At 38.8% G+C, this 20436-nt stretch overlaps 1 protein-coding gene across 1 annotated transcript; it reads left to right on the forward strand.

The window, feature by feature from the left end:
- The first annotated feature begins 5004 nt into the window (after positions 1-5004).
- LOC130926546 (high-affinity lysophosphatidic acid receptor-like) lies at positions 5005-19103 on the forward strand. The gene is made up of 3 exons (XM_057851480.1): positions 5005-5164; positions 8627-8725; positions 12762-19103. The coding sequence occupies exon 3, from the start codon at positions 12842-12844 to the stop codon at positions 14000-14002; it is 1161 nt and encodes a 386-aa protein (XP_057707463.1). The 5' UTR covers positions 5005-5164; positions 8627-8725; positions 12762-12841; the 3' UTR covers positions 14003-19103.
- The last annotated feature ends 1333 nt before the right edge of the window (positions 19104-20436 follow it).

Raw genomic sequence — 20436 nt, forward strand, 5'->3', positions numbered from 1 at the left:
ACTATAAGCCGCTACTTTTTTCCTTCGTTTTGAATAATGTGGCTTATAGTCCAGTTCGGGTTATTTGTTGATTTATTTGCATTAATAGGCAACCCTGTAATTGACAGCGGTGTCATAATACTGTCATAAGACCGTCATAAATATGACATGATACTATCATGGACATTACTGAATGCTTATGACAGATGTCATCCGGCAAATGATGTCAATAACTCCATTTTTGTCCAGCTAGGATATTTTACCTCCATTCAAAAGTGAAATAATTTGGTGAATAACACTAAATGACATGTTATAAGTATTCATTAATGCTCATGACAGTGTCATGTCATAATTATGATTGTGTAATAACAGTCTTATGGCACCACTGTCAAATAAAGTGTTACCAAATACCATAACTAGCAATTAATAAAACAACTGGAACAGTAACTGAAGAAATAATTAACACAGAACATGAATTTTGATTGTTATTTAACATCTATAGCGTTACAATGCATGCTAGGAGGCATGTTGGATGACAACAGTGTTGACAGTAGAGGTTGACTGTCTCCCCCTTAGGGAGCAGTGATGGCAGAATGAAGCTTCTTGAAGCAATGAAGCTTTGCAGCCAATTGGTTCAAAGCTTCATGGTGGTTCATTTGGTCCTAAAGTGTTACCAGTTAATATCTTTTGGTGTAAATATCCAATAATACACCGAGGACAGCAGCAGCTTATAGTTCAGTGCGGCTTACCTATGAACAAATGCCGTTTTCGTGTCAAATTTGGTGGGTGGCGACTTATAGTCAAGTGCGCCTTATAGTGGGAAAATTAGAGTATACAGTGCTGGCACCCCTGCAATTTTGTCAGCTAATACTCAATTTCTCCCAGAAAATGATTGCAATCACAAATGCTTTGGTAGTAATATCTTCATTTATTTTACTTGCAATGAAAAAAACACAAAAGAGAATGAAAAAAAACCATTAAATCACTATCATTTCACACAAAACTCCAAAAATGGGCCGGACAAAAGTATTGGCACCCTTTGAAAAATCCTGTGATGCTTCTCAAATTTGTGTAATTAACAGCACTTGTTACTTACCTGTTGCACATAACAGGTGGTGGCAATAACTACATCACACTTGCAGTCAGTTAAAATGGATTAAAGTTGACTCAACCTTGTTCCTGTGTCCTTGTGTGTACCACATTGAACCAAAGAACTGTCTGAGGACGTGAGAAGCAAAATTGTGAGGATGCATGGGCAATCTCAAGGCTGCAAGTCCATCTCCAAAGACCTGAATGTTCCTGTGTCTACCGTACGCAGTGTCATCAATAAGTGTGAAGCCCCATGGCACTGTGGCTAACCTCCCAAGATGTGGACGGAAAGGAAAACTGATGAGAGATTTCAACAAAAGATTGGGCGGATGGTGGATAAAGAACCTCGATTAACATCCAAACATGTTCAAGCTGTCCCGCAGTCCGAGGGTACAACAGTGTCAACCCGTAATATCTGTCGGCGTCTGAATGAAAAGGGACTCTATGGCAGGATACCCAGGAAGACTCTAATTCTGACCCAGCAACCTTAAAAAGCCAGGCTGGAGTTTGCCAAAACTTACCTGAGAAAGCCAAAAAACGTTTTGGAAGAATTTCCTCTGGTCAGATGAGACAAATAACCTTTTTGGGAAAAGGCATCGACATACTGTAGAGTTTGCAGGAAAAAAAAAAACAAGGCCTTCAAAGAAAAGAACACGGTCCCCACAGTCAAACATGGCGGAGGTTCCCTGATGTTTTGGGGTTGCTTTGCTACCTCTGGTACTGGACTTCTTGACCGTGTGCATGGCATTATGAAATCTGAAGACTACCAAAAAATTTTCCAGCATAATTTAGGGCCCAGTGTGAGAAAGCTGGGTCTCCCTCAGAGGTCATGGGTCTTCCAGCCGGACAATGACCCAAAAACGCACTTCATAAAGCACTAGAAAATGGTTTGATAGAAAGCACTGGAGACTTCAAAAGTGGCCAGCAATGAGTCCAGACCTGAATCCCATAGAACACCTGTGGAGAGATCTGAAGATAGCAGTTTGGAGAAGGCACCCTTCAAATCTCAGAAACTTAGAGCAGTTGGTCATAGAAGAATGGTCTAAAATTCCAGCAGAGCATTGAAACAATCTCATTGATGGATACCGGAAGTGGTTGTTCCAGGTTATTTTGTTTAAAGGTTGCGTTACCAAGTATTAGGCTGAGGGTGCCAATACTTTTGTCTGGCCCATTTCTGGAGTTTTGTGTAAAATGATAATGATTTAATTTTTTTCCCATTCTCTTTTGTGTTTTTTCATTGCAAGCTAAATATATAAACAGGGGTGCACATAATTTTTTTGCCCAGGTTCTCAGAGGAGGACCTGGAGATGTGACTTGGTCCTCATTGAGCTTTAGAGCCGACCCGCCTGATGCGATAAATTTATGACAAGCTTTTCTTAGAGCCAATTAACTTTAATTAATTATATTAACAATTAATGCTTGATTAACATCAACTGGCACAACAAAATTGGCATTACTTTGAAGTGAAATGTAAAGAAATAAAAAGCACCAATTCAAAATAAAGGGCATTATGCGGCTCCCACATTAACTCCAAGCCTTTTTAAAAGTGGGATGTCCTCCCTATAAGACCTCATTGAACGTGCATGTTTAGCTTTGTAAAATGCGAGCAAAAACATGTTTGTCAGTGCATGTTGCTGTTCATTACCTTTATTCCGCGACTTGTCCATAGGGCGAGTGGGGTCATGTCTGACATCGATAGTTTGCTTAATTGCCACATGCTCTGTTTTTTTCGTGCTTTTCAAAGTTTGGATGGCTGAAATTCTTTGACCCTACATAAAATGCGCTGCTCTTATCGGTGACATTGGGATTCTCACGGCACATTTTGTAACGCATTTCTGTGCGGGCATCATTTGCTTCTAGCCATGGTACCTCCTGTAGCCACTTTTCAGCAAAAGTCCTTTTTTTCGGTAGCTCCGGGACGTCTCTGTCGTCTGTCTATCTTTTGACGGGGGTGGGGGAACACGGAAGTAATTACTCAGTGTGGCCTGCCTCTTCGACATTTTGAGAAGTTATTTTCTGGTGTCCGCCGCAAATACAGTGGTCAGCCATTGGGACGCAAAAGCGTATGGAAGCCGTTGAGGGCCAGTGCGTTTGTCTACGTCCAGTACGCATGCACGCATGCGGACCACTTATGTGCAGCCCTGTATATAAAGATATTACTACCAAAGCATTTGTAATTGCAGTCATTTTCTGAGAGAAATTGAGCATTGTCTGACAGAATTGCAGGGGTGCCAATACTTTTACTGCATATATACACTGCACTGCATATATAGATATATATGGCAGAAAACACTCAGGTGACTTGAAGTTCTGCTCTCAGACCCGCAATTTGGCCAAATATCAAAATTGTCCTATATGCATGTGTGATACATCATTGGAAAGCTAAAAATCTCAGTTTTCTGGGGGAAAATTTTGAACAGGAGGGCATTTAAAATAAAAATCCCTAACTGGAGGTGAGAGCACGCGAGAGCATAATTAAATACGCCATGATTTTAACAAGATATTATCGCGTACTTACCTTGTTTCGATCCAAAAACTCCATGTAGCACAATCAAGTATCAAGACACAGATGTGAATGGCCACAGCCGGATTTTTGGGGGGGATTTTATGGGTGAAAGATGGTAATATAACATGGGGCATGATGCAGAAATCGCAGACATCAAGGAGTGGTCGAGATGTTTTTTAAAAAATATATATTTTTACCCTTTTAAACTTTTTTATTTTTTGGGATCAATTATTTATCATCTAACATATCTGAGAAAATGTGACAGTAACAAAAACAAATAAAATAAAGCCATAGTTATGAGGTAGATATTCATGACTTTTTACAGACACCATATTTTTCATTGGGACGTCTTTTTTTATTTTAACGAAATATATACCCTTTAAAACGTTTTTCTTTTTCAAATTTACTTTGTTTGGATCGATTATTTATCATTTAAAATATTGGGGGAAATGCGACAGTAACGAAAAGATACAATTAAGCGATAGTTATGACTATTGTTTAAATGTTTAAAATATGGGAGTGAATCATTTTTTAAAGTCGTTTTTTGTTTTTAAACTAAATTTTAGACATCAATGAATGATTCTGAGCTAAAAATGACATTTTGAATAATAAATATAATTAATTATCTTCTTTTTATGGCTGGGTTGAAACAAAAGCGGTTGCGTGACCTCTGTTAACGGGGGTTTCCAGGGTAAAACGGACAAATTAAAAATAGTTCGGGGGCTTAATGTGCCATGAATCTGCTATGGTAGCATATAAACACATTGTTCTATCAAACACAACAGTTCTTTTGGCTTAAAATACAGCTGTTTATTCTAAAGAGGGGTGCAAGAGCAGAAACTGCTTTTTCAGTCTTGTCTGTGTTTTCCGCCATGTATAAGTACTGTATCATAGTGCTGTGCAAAAAAAAAAAACTATTAGATTGATAATATAACTCAATGATTGCAGTTTTAAAAATGCGCTGAATAGATCTTTGTTGGGATGCAATTTGCACAACTGATGCAGACAGCGGTTTACTGGTGGACCTGCTGTGGTGCAATGCTGCTATCTATTGGAAAGAAGTGTTATAGCATGTGATTATTATGATTATTATTATGTAGTAAATCATTATTCATTGGCCTTCCGTACCTTTTCATATTCGTGGGTGTATATTTGTGTGTTTCATATTTAGACTGGATAAAGATATTTTTAGTCACTGGATGTCCAACACTACTAACACTAATATAAAAAATGAAAGTGAACATTTATATTGAATTTAATTGGCATCAACATAAACACGATTGGAAAAACGTGAAGTTACCCTTTAAAAAAAAATGTGCTTCGTTGTGTTGTCCGCATTTTTATTTATTTAATATTTAAACGCACTGTTCCTTTAAATCTGCGTCCACCTGCTTCGTGCCGTTGTGTCGCCTGCAGGCGGCACAATGACGGTTGAGCACACTATGAGACGTTTTCGGTGGGATATTTCTGCTCCTATTTCTTGATTTTCATTTACGGTATGCAGTTGAAGGAGAGACAGTCACTGCTCATAGTGGGAGCAAACGGACATCAGGATGCTGATCCTGGATGCTCCAATCTGAGAGCTTCAAGGTGAGTCTATTTATATTTATTCATTTTACATTTATACATTTGATCTATTATAGTGTATCCCTTTAGTTTGTTCAAAGACCATGGGAAATATTAAGAATTGTAAATGTGGACAAATATAGACACATTGATCGTATCGTGGGGGGAAAAAATCTGCCCTATTGTGATAATGACTACTATCTTCTCTGAAATTAATCATATAAAACACGTTTCTAGATGTTATCAACCTATTTAAAGCATTTTCACACATGCTTATTTGAAGCCTACGAATGGTAAACAAGAAATGAATAACATCATAAGCACATTAGTTATTGTTCGAATGATCAGGTGACCTTGTATACGCGCAAGATTAAAATTGGCAGTAGTAGGCTGTGCTATAGAGAATATATTTGGTCGTGGAAGCACTAGAGTATATGGGATGCTTGTTGCCATGGAGCCACTAACCTTGTTGCTATAGCAACAGCCAGCAAAACTATGCAGCGCTCTTGAAGAGGGTTTTGTGTAAGAATGTCTCTGTTGGAAAAATGCTATCCTCATACTGTTTGTCAAGTTTTGATGTGTGGATAGGGCTGTGAATCTGCTCACATATAATACATCATCATGATTACTGTAATTTTCACACTATAAGGTGCACCTGACTATAAGCTTCCACCCACCAAACTTGACACAAAAACAACATTTGTTCATAGATAAGCCACATCGGACTATAAGCCGCAGCTGTCCCCACTGTATTATAGGATATTTACACCCAAAAATTAGGTCTATCAAAATTATCGCGTTAATGGGGGGTAATTAATTTTTTAAATCAATCACGTTAAAGTATTTGACGCAATTAACGCACATGCCCCGTTCAAACAGATTAAAATGTACAGTTCAGTGTAATGTCCGCTTGTTACTTGTTTTTTGGTGTTTGGCGCCCTCTGCTGACGCTTGGGTCCAACTGATTTTATGGGTTAGTACCATGAGTGAGCATGGTGTAATTATTGATATCAACAATGTGAGCTACTAGTTTATTTTTTGATTGAAAATTTTACAAATTTTATTAAAACGAAAAAATTAAGAGGGGTTTTAATATAAAATTTCTATAACTTGTACTGACATTTATCTTTTAAGAACTACAAGTCTTTCTATCTATGGATCGCTTTAAGAGAATGTTAATAGTGTTAATGCTATCTTGTTGATTTAATGTTATAATAAACAAATACAGTACTTATGTACCGTATGTTGAATGTATATATCCGCCTTGTCTTATCTTTTCATTCCAACAATAATTTACAGAAAAATATGGCATATTTAATAGATGGTTTGAATTGCGATTAATTACGATTAATTCATTTTTAAGCTGTAATTAACTCGATTAAAAATTGTAATCGTTTGACAGCCCTACAAAAAATATTAACTGGTAACACTTTAAGACCAAATGAACCACCATGAAGCGTTGAACCAATTGGCTGCAAAGCTTCATTGCTTCAAGAACAGTGTTGGGAATAACGTTGTTATAAATAACGTCATTACATAACTGCGTTATTTTTTTCAGTAACGGGGTAATCTAACTAATTATTTTATCCGCCGTTACAACGCCGTTACCGTTACTGATGGCCAAAAGCGGTGCGTTACTTACTTTGAATAAATTGAAGAAACTACCAGCCGTAGCGAGTCTACTCTGCTTTGTTTATTTGTCATCCAAGACTTGGGGTGCGTTCAGGTTCATGGCAATGAAAATAGTAAACACACATAGCCTACCTTTGCAAGAATGATGGCGTTGCTGTTTGATACGGTCATAATGTGCAGGTCCTGCACCCATCCGCAGCAAAACTTTTCGTAGCTTTGTAGCAATTTGTAATTTCAGAATCGCTGAGGAGTTTAGTAACATACACCAAACAATAAATACAGCAGAATTTCGCGTAATTGTGGAAGCCCGTCGACATCTTTACTCCATTTGTCTTCGGCTATCTCGTAAGGGTCAACATTAGTCACATCCTTAAGTTTGATCACATATCTGTTCTTCGCCTTAGTAACGAGTTTGTCTCTTTATCAAACTGGCAAGTTAAAGTTTAATGTCCCGCAAGCCAGACCTGCTTCCAATATGGTTGCGTTGTTGTCAAATCTCATGTGATCCCCCATTCTGTGACGTAAACGCTTGAACCTAATAGCGCACGTACTGAGAGGTGGTGTTTTCACACACAAACCGGAACAGCGCGTGCGGCAAACACACACACGCAAAACAGATGCAGAGGGATATGATGGCAGAGCATTCAGGGGTAAATTTGTCCTTTACGATGTGGAGATATAAACACTATTTCAAGTTGGTCGAAATTAAAGGAAAGAACTTGCATGTAAAGTGTAATTTATGTCCCGGGGCAAAGCTTTTGTCGACATCTGTGGTAAGTAATTCAAATCTGTTTATTTTTGTTGCACTTCAAGTGTAGGATAAATCTGTTGCTGGTGAGGTGCAATAAATATTAAAAGGTTCTATAACACAATTACCTGTCTGTTCTTCTCTATTCAACTGACTCGAATACTGCTCAGAAAATGTCAAATTCTTTGACATACAACAACTTCTTTTTAAAGTAACGGAAATAGTTACTTTCCCTGGTAACTAGTTACTTTTACTATAGAGTAATTCAGTTACTAACTCAGTTACTTTTTAGAAGAAGTAGTGAGTAACTATAACTAATTGCTTTTTTAAAATAACGTGCCCAGCACTGTTCAAGAAGCTTCATTTGGCCATCACTGCTCCATAAGGGGGAGACAGTCAACCTCTACTGTCAACACTGTTGTCAACCAACATGCCTCCTAGCATGCATTGCAGCGCTATAGATGTTAAATAACAATCAAAATTCATGTTCTGTGTTAATTATTTCTTCAGTTACTGTTCCAGTTGTTTCATTAATTGCTTGTTATGGTATTTGGTAAGACTTTATTTGACCATAAGACTGTCATTAGACAATCCTAATTATGACATGACACTGTCATGAGCATTTATGAATGCTTTTGAATGGACGTAAAACATCTGAACTGAACAGAAATGGAGTTAGTGACATTATTTGCCAGATGACACTTAATGAAATCTGTCATAAGCATTCATTAATGCTCGTGATAGTGTCATGTCATAATTATGAAGGTCTTATGGCAGTCTTATGACGCCGCTGTCAAATAAAGTGTTACGTCATAACCCAAATAAATCAACAAATAAGCCACACTGGACTATAAGCCACAGGATTCAAAATGAAGGAAAAAACTAGCGTCTTATAGTGTGAAAATTACGGTATTTTTCCTACCAGCTCTTCTCTGGCTACCCAAGACTCATTTATTTTTGCGCCTGGTTATATTTCCCTGACGCCAATTAATACGCGTTCAAGATTGAATATATTTGGCTCTAATGTCTTTGAAAACATTTGAAGTGACTGACAGCACAATTAATGTTGTTGATCATTTATAAACGCCTCTTCCTCACCCTCTCAGATGCTGTCAACCATGGTAACAGACACGTCTTGTTTGCGCTTCGCAGCTACGTCTCATCCGGATTTTCTCTGATCCTGAAGCATCATCGTTTGCCTGGAGGTGTGAGACATGACACTTATTGTGTAAATGGTGGGAGGAAGGAAGGTGGTGGTTCAGTTGTTAATCATCAACTGTATTAAAGCCAGTGAGTTGCACATCTGTCTCATGTGACTGCATCTATTATCCTAAGTCACTGTTGTTTATTTTTCTAAAGCTTTTCACAAAAAAACACATAATATTGCTTTTGTGTGTGGATGTGCGTGTCCGATATTTTGTTTCTCCTAGCGTTAGCATTAGAGATGTACCGATCGGGTCCGATCACGTCATTTCCAAAGTATCGGAATCGGCAAAAAAATATCGGACATGCCTTTTTTTAATATATACCTGTATATATATATATTTTTAAATTCAATTGTTTTCTAACGTTACAGACATAATATGTTACACTCATCCAGAGTCTTTAGTTTAGGCTTAAGGTAGGGTTATCAAATTTATCCCGTTAACGGCGGTAATTAATTTTTAAAAAAAAGTATCACGTTAAAATATTTAACGCAATTAACGCATACGCTGCACGACCCACTCACGCTTTGTCGCGTTCAATCTAATGGCCCCGTTTTACCTATATATAGAGCTAAACGGCAGCGTAAAATGAGTAGAGTGAATTTTGGCAGCCTTTGGAGCCTTTTTTAATTGGCTAAAGCCTTACAATCCCTCTCCCTACGTTTAGAAATATCGTGGGAAGCAATGTGGGGAAGAAAGGTAGTAATTGATCTTTTTCTTAACACCCTATGTTATTTCCCAACGCAGAGAAGATATATCAATTGGTACCACTACGCACAGTCATGGTTGCACTTCCCATCATTCATTTGGGCAGAACAGTTAAATGGCTACAGTATCATTTACTGAAAGCTCAACAAATACACTAGATGGCAATATTTAGTCACAATATACAAAGTCACATTTATCCTTTAAGAATTACAAGTCTTTCTATCCGTGGATCCCTCTCACAGAAAGAATGTTAATAATGGAAATGCCATCTTGAGGATTTATTGTCATAATATGTTGAATGTATATATTCGTCCGAGTTTTATTCATTTTTTTCTTAATGCATTGCCAAAATGTATATGATCGGGAAAAATTATCGGAAATGATTGGAATTGAATCGGGAGCAAAAAAAAAAAACAATCGGATCGGGAAATATCAGGATCGGCAGATACTCAAACTAAAACGATCGGGATCGGATCGGGAGCAAAAAAAATAATAATCGGAACAACCCTAGTTGGCATGATATCATATTTCTGTTGCGATTATCTGTAAGAACCATATTTGGTAAACCAAAAGAACACAAGAAAGAAAAAGTGTTGATAGTCATTTGTGGAATTTACAAATGCATATCAATTCATAATAAATACTACTTATGTGTTAATTCACAAAACCAATAATCAGTCATGTTGCTAATTTTATTTATGAATGAAAAGTTACCCAATAATGACGTTTTAACTGAAAATTGATATCCTGATATTGCCCAACTCCAAAAATCCACTACAGATATCAAACCAATACAAATATATGCGGTCTTGGACTTAACATACAGTATAACAGCTAATTGTATTGTGATGCCCCACTGGATACTCTAATAAGGTTTTCCAAATAAACATTCTGTGAAAAATAAATGAGAACAACTTCAACTAAAGCTTTGGAAAAAGTCCCTATATTGCACCACTATATTTACTGTTGAAGTCACTCTGCTCACATAATAAATCCCAAGCATCTTAGTTTGAAGACAACTAATGGTCGATAAGCATAACTGCTGTGCTAAGCTGAGACCAGCCCTTGTAGAAAGGCAGAACACTTCTACATTCACTTTTAGGCAACATGCATATTGGCCCTAGGCACATGATAGCTTTAAGACAAAATATCACAGTTTAACGGTATCATGTTAGTGCAGTTACAACTCTAAAATGTTTTAATTTTTTTTCTCCATTGAACAGGATTTTTCAAAAAACATATTAGCAAATTGGAACACAAGTATAATGTTAATTTTAAACAAATAAACAGAAACTAAATATTTTGAATACAATGAAAATAAATGCAGTCCTTCATGTGAGCCTAAACCCACAGCCACAGCTCAACATTATTACCATCAGACCAAAAATAACTGAATTATTTTATATAAAAAGCACGTGGGTATGACTCGTATCATGTTTACATTATACACACGCTCTCTTTCCCACGTTTTAACATTGCTAGGCACCCTAAATACGCTGGAGTTAACTCTCGTAGCTAGTGGGAAACGTTCATGACAGTGTTTACTAAACTTTAATTTTATATAATTGCAAAATCGTATTGTCTCCTCGGCAGCCACCCGGCACAAACATGTTTTGCAAGTCAGTTGGCCCTCCTCTTCTAAGCCGCTGCCGTCTGTAACCTTTTTGTTCCCGAAGTATTCCCATACCAGCGACTTTGTTTTTTTCGATAAGGGAGTTTCACCTCTGCCAGCCATCGTGTAGCACAGCTGATCCACTGACACTGAGCAACAAGCAGTGGTGGAGGGTTGAGCCTTACAGCTTCTAGCGAGGGATTTTTCCATGCATTTTTGGGACATAAAAAACAGCTAACACCGTAGGGACGGTAGACGGAAAATTTTTGTTGTTTTGAAACCTTGTCATTTTCGTACCACGGTATACCTTGAAACCGGTAATTGGCACATGGTGGTAAATGGTGTTATACTTATATAGCGCTTTTCCACCTTTTCAAGGCGCTCAAAGCGCTTTACACTATCTCGCCATCCACCTACTGGTGACGCAGCACCAGGAGCAATGTGGGGTTCAGTGTCTTGCTCAAGGACACTTAGACGAGTTCATCAGGGCGGAGACATGAACCCACAACCTCTGGGGTTGGGGGACAACTACTCTACCACTGAGCCACGCCACCCCACATGTCTAATGGGCCCGTAAACCCATAATGAAAAAACTGATGTTGCCATTATACGATATCATTTTAAAATGCTTTTATCGGCCGATACTATCTGCTACCCAATAATATCAGACAACTCTAGTTGTGAATATTAAACTTTTGTAATATTTTGAACTTTTGATCACAGAAACAACAACTGGAGACTCGTGCTTTTCATTGGGTAGTAGATATGGACAGTATTGGCAATCACGACTTCAACTGAATATAGGTTTTTATCATTTTGGTGTTAACTCACCTCAATTTATACACATAATGTATTGGCCCGAATATAAGACGGTGTTTTTTTTAAAATAACACTGAAAAAGAGTGGGTCGTCTTATATTCGCGGTCTAGACATTATACCCATTCACGACGCTAGATGGCGCCAGATATCATTGAAGCGATGTCCTTACGTGACAGATCTCAGCTACTCTCCCCATTCACGACACTAGGTGACGCCAGATATCATTGAAGCAATGTTCTGTCTTGACAGATCTCAGCTACTCTCAAGTTTATTTTATTGCAATGTTCTTCCTTATTCAGACTTAAGACTTAAGTTACAGTTAGACTTCACTTTGATTGTTAATGCAGTTGTTGCAATTTTGTTGTTTTATCACAATAGATTGGTTTATTTACATTTCAAAAACCAGAAGCCATTCATTTACGAATGTGATTGCACTTTAGTTTACATATTTATTCAGATATTAAGATTTGAATGAGGCAAAATAACACGCTTTTTCTCTCAAATATATTGTTATAATCATTTGTTTTGGATGTACTGTAATTATTTTCTGTATAAAAATTTGGTGTTCAAAAAGCCTTTTTTTCAAACTTGAGTTATGAAAAAGAGGGGGTCGTCTCATAATCAGGGCCAATAAGGTAATTCTTTTGTAAATCATGGATTCCTTGATTAATTAGTTTCCGTCCTTTGTTCGTATGAATCACATGAATTTCACAATGTTTGGGAATTTTTAAACTAGAGATTTGAGTTGAAAATGTTTGTAAAACCATTGTTATTTGTCTATCTGTCTTATTAACTATCTTGATTAGACTATATAGTTCTCCATCCTGATTACGAACTGATTTTAAACCTCACTGCTTCCTCTTACGTATATCAAATGCTGTATTTTCTGTGTTTCAGATGGGTTACAAGCTGTTGCTATGCCTTTGACAGTGACCATACACTTCGTCCAGGTTTATACATTCTGATAGAGTACCGTGATGGCCTTTTGCAACGAAAGCCTGCTGGACGGATGCGACTTCATGGAGCCAGATGACGCCATTCAAGTCACAAGTAGCGCCCCATCCGAACCCGGGACTCCTCTAATATCGTTCACCCTTCGTGTGACTCTGGCTGCCATCATGATCTTCATGATCACCATTGGTTTCCTGGGCAACGCCATTGTGTGTTTGATTGTCTACCAGAAGCCAGCTATGCGCTCTGCCATCAATCTCTTGCTCGCCACTCTGGCCTTCTCCGACATCATGCTCTCACTCCTTTGCATGCCCTTCACTGCCGTCACGCTGGGGAGCGCCGAGTGGACATTTGGGAGTGAATTCTGCCGCGCCTCTATCATGCTCTACTGGCTCTTCGTACTGGAGGGGGTGTCCATCCTGCTCATAATCAGCGTGGATCGCTTCCTTATCATCGTGCAGCGTCAGGACAAGTTGACTCCGCACAGGGCTAAGATTTTGATCGCAGGTTCTTGGATGCTGAGTCTCTGCGTGTCCTTACCGTCCGTGGTGGGCTGGAGGACAGGCACGGCAGGTGTGGGGGAAGTCTGGGTTCCGCAGTGCGTGCTGGGATACAGCGAGTCCATGGCTGACCGAGCTTACACCGTCCTCTTGGCGGTGGCGGTCTTCTTTGCCCCCTTTTCAGTCATGCTGTACTCCTACTTGTGCATCCTGAATACAGTGCGCCGCAACACCCTGCGAGTCCACAGCCACGCCAGCGAGCCGTCCTGCCTGCCGGCTCTCAACCAGGTCAGCAAAATGAGACTCATCGGGTTGCAGAGACCCCCGCAGATTAAGGTGGACATGAGCTTCAAGACCCGTGCCTTCACTACTATCCTGATACTCTTCGTGGGCTTCTCAGTGTGTTGGTTGCCCTACACTGTGGTCAGCTTGCTGGCCGTCTTCAGCCACCGATTCTACTCCAGCTCGGCTTTCTACCCCATTAGCATAGGAGCCCTTTGGCTCAGCTATTTGAAAACGGTTTTCAACCCCATTATCTACTGTTGGAGGATCCGAAAGTTCCGGGAAGCCTGCAAAGAGTTTGTCCCGAAGAACTGCCGCCTGTGTCCCAAGGTGGCGGGCCGCAGTCGAAGGAGAGTTCGACCCAGTAACATTTACGTCTGCAGCGAGACGCAGTCGGCTGTGTGAAGAACACAAACGGATGTTGGATTGTGATTTTGACTTGTTTTTCTGTCACCTCTGATGGCCATTGGCAACATCTTTCTCTCGTTTGTGATCGTTCCATACTTTGTAAACTGTTGTTTTGTACATTGAGTCACAGTGGTGATAAGGGATGGGCATTAGACTGATTGAGGGCTTGTTGTCTAAATATTATTTACCATAGGAGACACCAATGGTGTTGAAGTACACACGCCTGACTTTGGTGCAGTTCAGTGCCCATTAGAGGCTTTTCCTCGAAGTAACATTCCAAAAACATGGATGGTTAAAGGGGAAGTTCATTTTTGACACTAGGCTTAATCATCGATCTTACGTCCCACGGACGGCTCGCTAAGGGCGTAACATAAAACAAGCCACACGTATACATGTGGACACAATTTACAACAATCAAACTCGCAATGAAGACAATATACAAAATATGAACAAAGCTGGCTTCAGTGTAAGCCCAGGCCAAAATAACAAAAAAAAAGGAATCTACATTTAAACCCCACCCACTAACTAAACCCTGATCGTAAAAAGGAAATAACCAAAAGACAGCCACTACCCTGGCTTCCTGCACTAAACAAAACAGGAGAAAACGGGTTGAACGAAAATGGCAGCTTACCCCTACTGCTTCAGTGCTCTTATTTACAGCGGTGAACAAAAACGATCCAATAATGGCAAAACACAAAAGACCTCACCGAAAAAGCGGGAGTTTATCAAACTAGCGATCAAAGCACACGAGAGAGAATGGCGGGTAAACAGCTGGCGAGGAGGACTGCGGCACGAATGCTGTCAATGCGACCTCCGCTGTCAGTTTAGGGTGTCTGACTTTTCAAGCTTGGCGCCCTTTCTTCGTGACCAATCAGCAGCAGCGACGTCGTCTGTCCGTCCGGTGTTGATCAGTTTACGTGACAGTGGGAGGGGAAGCAACCAGCTGGCAGAGGCGAGGATCAGCTGACTGTTGGCTTCTCAAAATAAAACAGTTAAACAGCCAGGGCCCTCACAATCGAATTAGCGGGAGTATAATTAGTCGGTGGAGTTGGTTTTAAAAAATTCCGGCATTTAGTTATGTATTTATTAGCTTCAGGGCTCCGGATTGGCTAAGCTAGCGCCAGTCAATGGACCTGTCCTAGCATGCCAATAAAAAACAACATATGCACGCATGAAAATCACCAATGACCATTGCAATCATTACTGTTGCCTTTGTTTTCAGGATGAAGTTATTAAAACTTACCATTGCATGTCAATAACAGTAGTATGAACAGCAACATTTGTAATCCAGCAGCTCTGTAGGTAACAGACTGTGGAGCGGAGTGATACTTTTTCCACTGGTGTGTTTATGTCGTAGGCAGCAGCAAGTATTCACAGTTTGTATTGTTCCTCGTTCTTCATAGGGAATTTGTGGAAACTCTCGTTTGCCCATTTCTTCTGTTTGTTTCCACAGCCTCTAAATGCAAGTTTCACTATATGACCGTTCTTCAGTCAAGACTGCGTAGACTGATGCTACATTCGAGGAGGGTGAGAAGTTTGAGTTTTCCAACCTCCGACCAAGAAAAATATCATTGGAATGCCACTAAAACTGGGAGACCCTTGTGGCGAAGTCAGAAAAAAAAAGTACCCCGACTTCACGAGTTGCTTCAATCAGACGTCACTCGACAAAATACGCTGCCTGTCGAAAAGTAGATGTCAACAGTTAAACTAAAGAAAGCAGTTTACAGTGTGATCTATTTACCTAAGCAGTCGTTTATCCTCCACTATTTGATCGCTTACATGAAGTCACGTTTGCTAGAGGTCAACATGTCTTTTAGTCCTGCAACGATTCATCGATTAACTTGTGTATTCGATTAGGAAAAAAAGATTCAAATTAAATTTTGCTGCTTCGAGTATTTGTTTCATTAAAGTGGCGTTGTAATGTTTTTGGTTGTTTTTTTTAAAAGTGTTTGTATTTAGTTTTATTATTGATTTGGGTGGATACACTGCCCTCTTGTCTGCCACATTTCACATGGCTGAATCCAGCTGTGTTAAGATGTTAAGAACAACATAAGCCAAGTTTTTGTTTGAGCTAATGTTTTTTTTAATGCATTCATAATATAGTTACGAGGTATATTTAGCCTTTTTTGTGGGAATATGTGTCTGAAACATTTGTTAAGAACATTGTGAAACGTGAACGTAATGTAACATTTAAGCTAGCGGACTTTCGCTATGTAAGTTAGCCAATTGTTCTTTTGTTGTACTTAGATCCTTTTATCCTTTTTTTTACACTGAGGCTCACTTCAGGTGTTTTAATTTTTCATGTTCCTTATCCGATTACTCGATTATTCGAACGAACTAGTTCATCGATTAATCGACTGCTAAAATAATCGATAGCTGCAGCCCTAATGTCTTTTGATAGCTAAAATAAAAAACGCTTTGAATGCTGCAAGTTCGCAACTGGTACCATCTCAGTGGGATAAATCCCACTTCCCACCTTCGTCGAATGCAGCATGAGCACGAGTGGCCGAAGCACTCTTCTCTATTTTGGTCGCATTACGAATCTAAAAAAATTGTCCCGCAGAAATAAATGAATTACGGCAGTTTGGTTTGACATTGTTTTGGCCGCATGGGTATTTTCAATAACGATCTGCATTTTTAATTTATTTGACTATGTCAGATCTGTTAATATCGTTTTTTTATTGGCATGCTAGGATGCAACTCGCGCTAGCTTAGCCACTCTGGAGCCCTGAAAGTAATAAATAACTAATAAACTGCACGGAATTTGTTGAAATCAACTCCACCGAATAATTAAACCCTCGCTAACTCGAAGATTAACCCTAATGTAAAAAATTCTGAACTTCCGCTTTACTGAAACACTCACAATTGACCGTCCATGTGAATGTGAATTTGAATGTTTTATTGAGTATACATGTAACGTAATTGACCGTGTCCAGAGTGTATCCGGTCTCTCGCTTATATACAGTAGTCAGGTTAGTTAGGCTCCAGCTCACCCACGACCCAATAAGAAGAAATAGTATGGAAAATGAATAGACTGATACATCTACAGTATATGTATGAATGTTTCACACTGCAGGGCCAATATTAAAAAAAGACATTAACTTCTTCACTCCCTGCCATTTTCACTGGTGCAACCCCCTTCGCTCCCGGCCGTTTTACTGGATTTTGACTGATCTTGCAAGGCCCACAGAAAATTCTGCTCTATCGCTATATAAACATGGAACCCACCAAAAGAAAGATTAGACTCTCTTCTTTCAGCAGGAAAAATAAGTTAGCTCATATCTTTTTCCATTCTTTAGAAATTAGCAGTAGAAAATAGCTTAGTTTGAGCAAATTTCCAATATCTGATGAAAAAACAGAGAAATTGAGCTTTTTGTGAAAGCATACATTTCAAACATAACTTTGACTTTAACACGGCTATTTTATGCTTTGTGACGTCCCATACATCTGAATAATGTTTTCCGTTTACAAAATAACATAAACAACAAGACAAATAGAGCTTTTGATAGCAAAGTAACAATTTATTTACACATAACTATACTATTGAACTGAGAGATGACGCTGTTGTAGCCGCGACAGCAGGGGTAAACTTTTCCCTCATCAAGATGGATTTTTTTGAGTCTTTCTTTTGTGGTGACCAGTGCCACGTAGCGGAGTTCGCCTGGGAAACTGGTTTGGCCGTGCGCGTGTCCGGCTGAGTCGCGGGACACTGGAGGGTGCGGGGGATGCGAGCAGCCGAGCATGGCGGCGCGGGCTCTGCTCGACGAGCAGCATGGACTCAACGGCCTCGTCCGCTGCACTGGTGGTCCCGGTCATTCTGCTCGGTCATTAAGCACCTGGCATCCCGGGCGTCCTCCCAGTTGTTCTGCTCGGTCGTCCGCTGCCTGGCATCCTGGACGTCCATTCGGTCGTCTTCCGCCGGCGCCCCGGCCGTGCGACCTCGCCGTTCGTTCCGTTGTATTGGGTTGTGGGTCTTACCAAATGCACTACTGCCCTCCAGAGGCCAGTTTTATTGCTTTAAAATGGATTTTCAGCATTGTGCTTTGGTGCTAAATTGCATCAGAACCTAGAGATGTCTCTTGTGAGAATAAACATAGAAAACGTATAAATACGTCTTTGGGACTCAGAAAAATTTAAAAATAGAACATATTTATATGTTTTTGGGAGCAAACGAGTTAAGGTACATTTTTCCCGCACCTAATGTGTTGCTGCGAACTCTGTTACTTCGCAAGTTTCAGTCAGTATTATTTATTTTTTTCTTATTTGCCAAAAGAAACACGAATCTTTTAGAAACATGCGCAATATTAGAAGGTAATATTAAGTATAACATATTTTTTAAACTATAAGGCACACTAAAAATCCTTTATTTTCCCAAAACGTGATGGTGCAACTCATGTATGAATTGTGGGTGCGCTTAATGACCTCAAAACTATTTTGTTACAACATAAATGTATTATGTTGTACCAGCAAAGTGCTTAATACACACATTGATTATACGAATAAATAAAACAATAGTTTCAGTGTTTAAAGATGAAGAACAAAAGACTAATGCAGTACATTGATGACAAATACTGATCTTTCATCCTCACAGCGAAAAAGTAAGTACTATAGAAGCTTTTTAGATTGCAGGTGAAAGGTAGCAACATTAAAGAAGAGTCCATTTACCTTTATTCCATTGTTAGTTCAAATTAACCTGGATAATTGAGAATCTTCAAATCCCACCCCCAGTGAAGTCAGAATGTTGCCTAAAACCTAAATTAAAACAGAATGTAATGATTTTCAAATCCTTTTTTAACCTATATTGAATTAAATACACAACATCTTTCCATAATACTATGTACCATTAACGACATTAAGTTCTACACAGTTGACCAAATTATTTAATGGTCCATTAATCGATTCTTTTGCCCATCCCAACTGGTGATCATTCTAATCAGCTATTTTTATTCACATACAGTATATAGGGTGGGGAAAAAAATCATCAGTTGATGTTGTCAGAAATTTCTTCAGAAAGATAACCATGTGTATTAAGTGTACAATTTGACTTGTCATAATTAGGTAACAATGATTGAAAGCTACAAATAAAAACGATTTTTGAAATGGCTGAAGGTGTGTCTGTTGTGGCAGAGAATAAACCATAACAATGATTTCATCCACTTCCACAATGTAAACAGTGCTGAGGTCATATGACATGAATATATTGCCATGTTGCTGGGATACAGTAGACGCACTGTATCTTTCCAGCGGATGTGCCCGTCACTGAAAACTATTGGGGCAGTTAAAGTCATCAGAGTGAGGATAATTGTGAATAAACTCAATTGAAATTAAGATTCGTTACTGAGGATATTATGACAACAATGGATGGGCACCACAAATCAGGAAGATGCCAGAGCAGAATTATAAATTAGTTTTGCCACAATAAATGAAATACAAAAAATAATTGGTATATACAGTGTCACACATAGGCATAACATATTATTTGATGTCAAAAGGATTAAACATCCAATAATTGCAGGTAAAGGCTTAATATAAGGATCAACAATTAAAAAAAAAAAAAAAAGTCCAACCCACCCATAAAATGCATCATTACCATACCAACACAGAACTCGACAACAACCCCAACAGAAACTAAATTATATACATAAAACTGGACAGATAACAAAAAACACAATCAGTAAAATGGCAACAATAATGATTTAAAACGTATAATAATGACTATATCAATGGATAAAATGGATAACAAAAAAATATATATATATGGCGGAAAACACTTAGGTGATTTGAAATTCCGCTCTGAGACCCCCAATTTGGCCAACTTTCAAAATTGTCCGATATGTGTGATACATCGTTGGAAAGCCTAAAATCTCCATTTTCTGGGGGGGGGGGGGGGGGGGGGGGGGGGTTTTGAACAGGAAGGCTTTTTTTTTTTTTTTTTTTTTTTTTTTTTAATGTTTTTTAAACAGCAAAACCCTATTTGGAGGCAAGAACACACGAGAACAGAATTACAGACGCCATGACTTTAATGAGATATTATCGCGTACTTATCTTGTTTCAATCCAAAAACTCCATGTCGCATGTATCACTGAGTGTCAAGACACAGCTGTGAATGGCCACAGCTGGATTTTGGGGGGATTTTATGGGTAAAATATGATAATATAACAATGGTCGCGATGCAGAAATCGCAGACATCAAGGAGTGGTCGAGATTTACTTTTTCATATATTTACCCTTTTAAACGTTTTTTTTTCAATTTTTTTTGTTTGTATTGATTATTTATCATCTAACATATTGAGGAAAATGCAACTGTAACAAAAAAAAAAAAACAATTTAGCGATAGTTATGAGGTCGATATAAGTGACTTTTTTACAGACGCCATTTTTTTCATTGTGACATAATTTGTTTAAAAATATGCGAGTGAATAATTTTTTAAAG

This window comes from Corythoichthys intestinalis, chromosome 12, assembly GCF_030265065.1.
Source record: "Corythoichthys intestinalis isolate RoL2023-P3 chromosome 12, ASM3026506v1, whole genome shotgun sequence".
Taxonomy (NCBI): Eukaryota; Metazoa; Chordata; class Actinopteri; order Syngnathiformes; family Syngnathidae; genus Corythoichthys; species Corythoichthys intestinalis.

What these genes read in the sequence shown, in the direction of transcription:
- LOC130926546 (XM_057851480.1), top strand. Translation starts at nt 12,842, where the DNA reads ATGGCCTTTTGCAACGAAAGCCTGCTGGACGGATGCGACTTCATGGAG.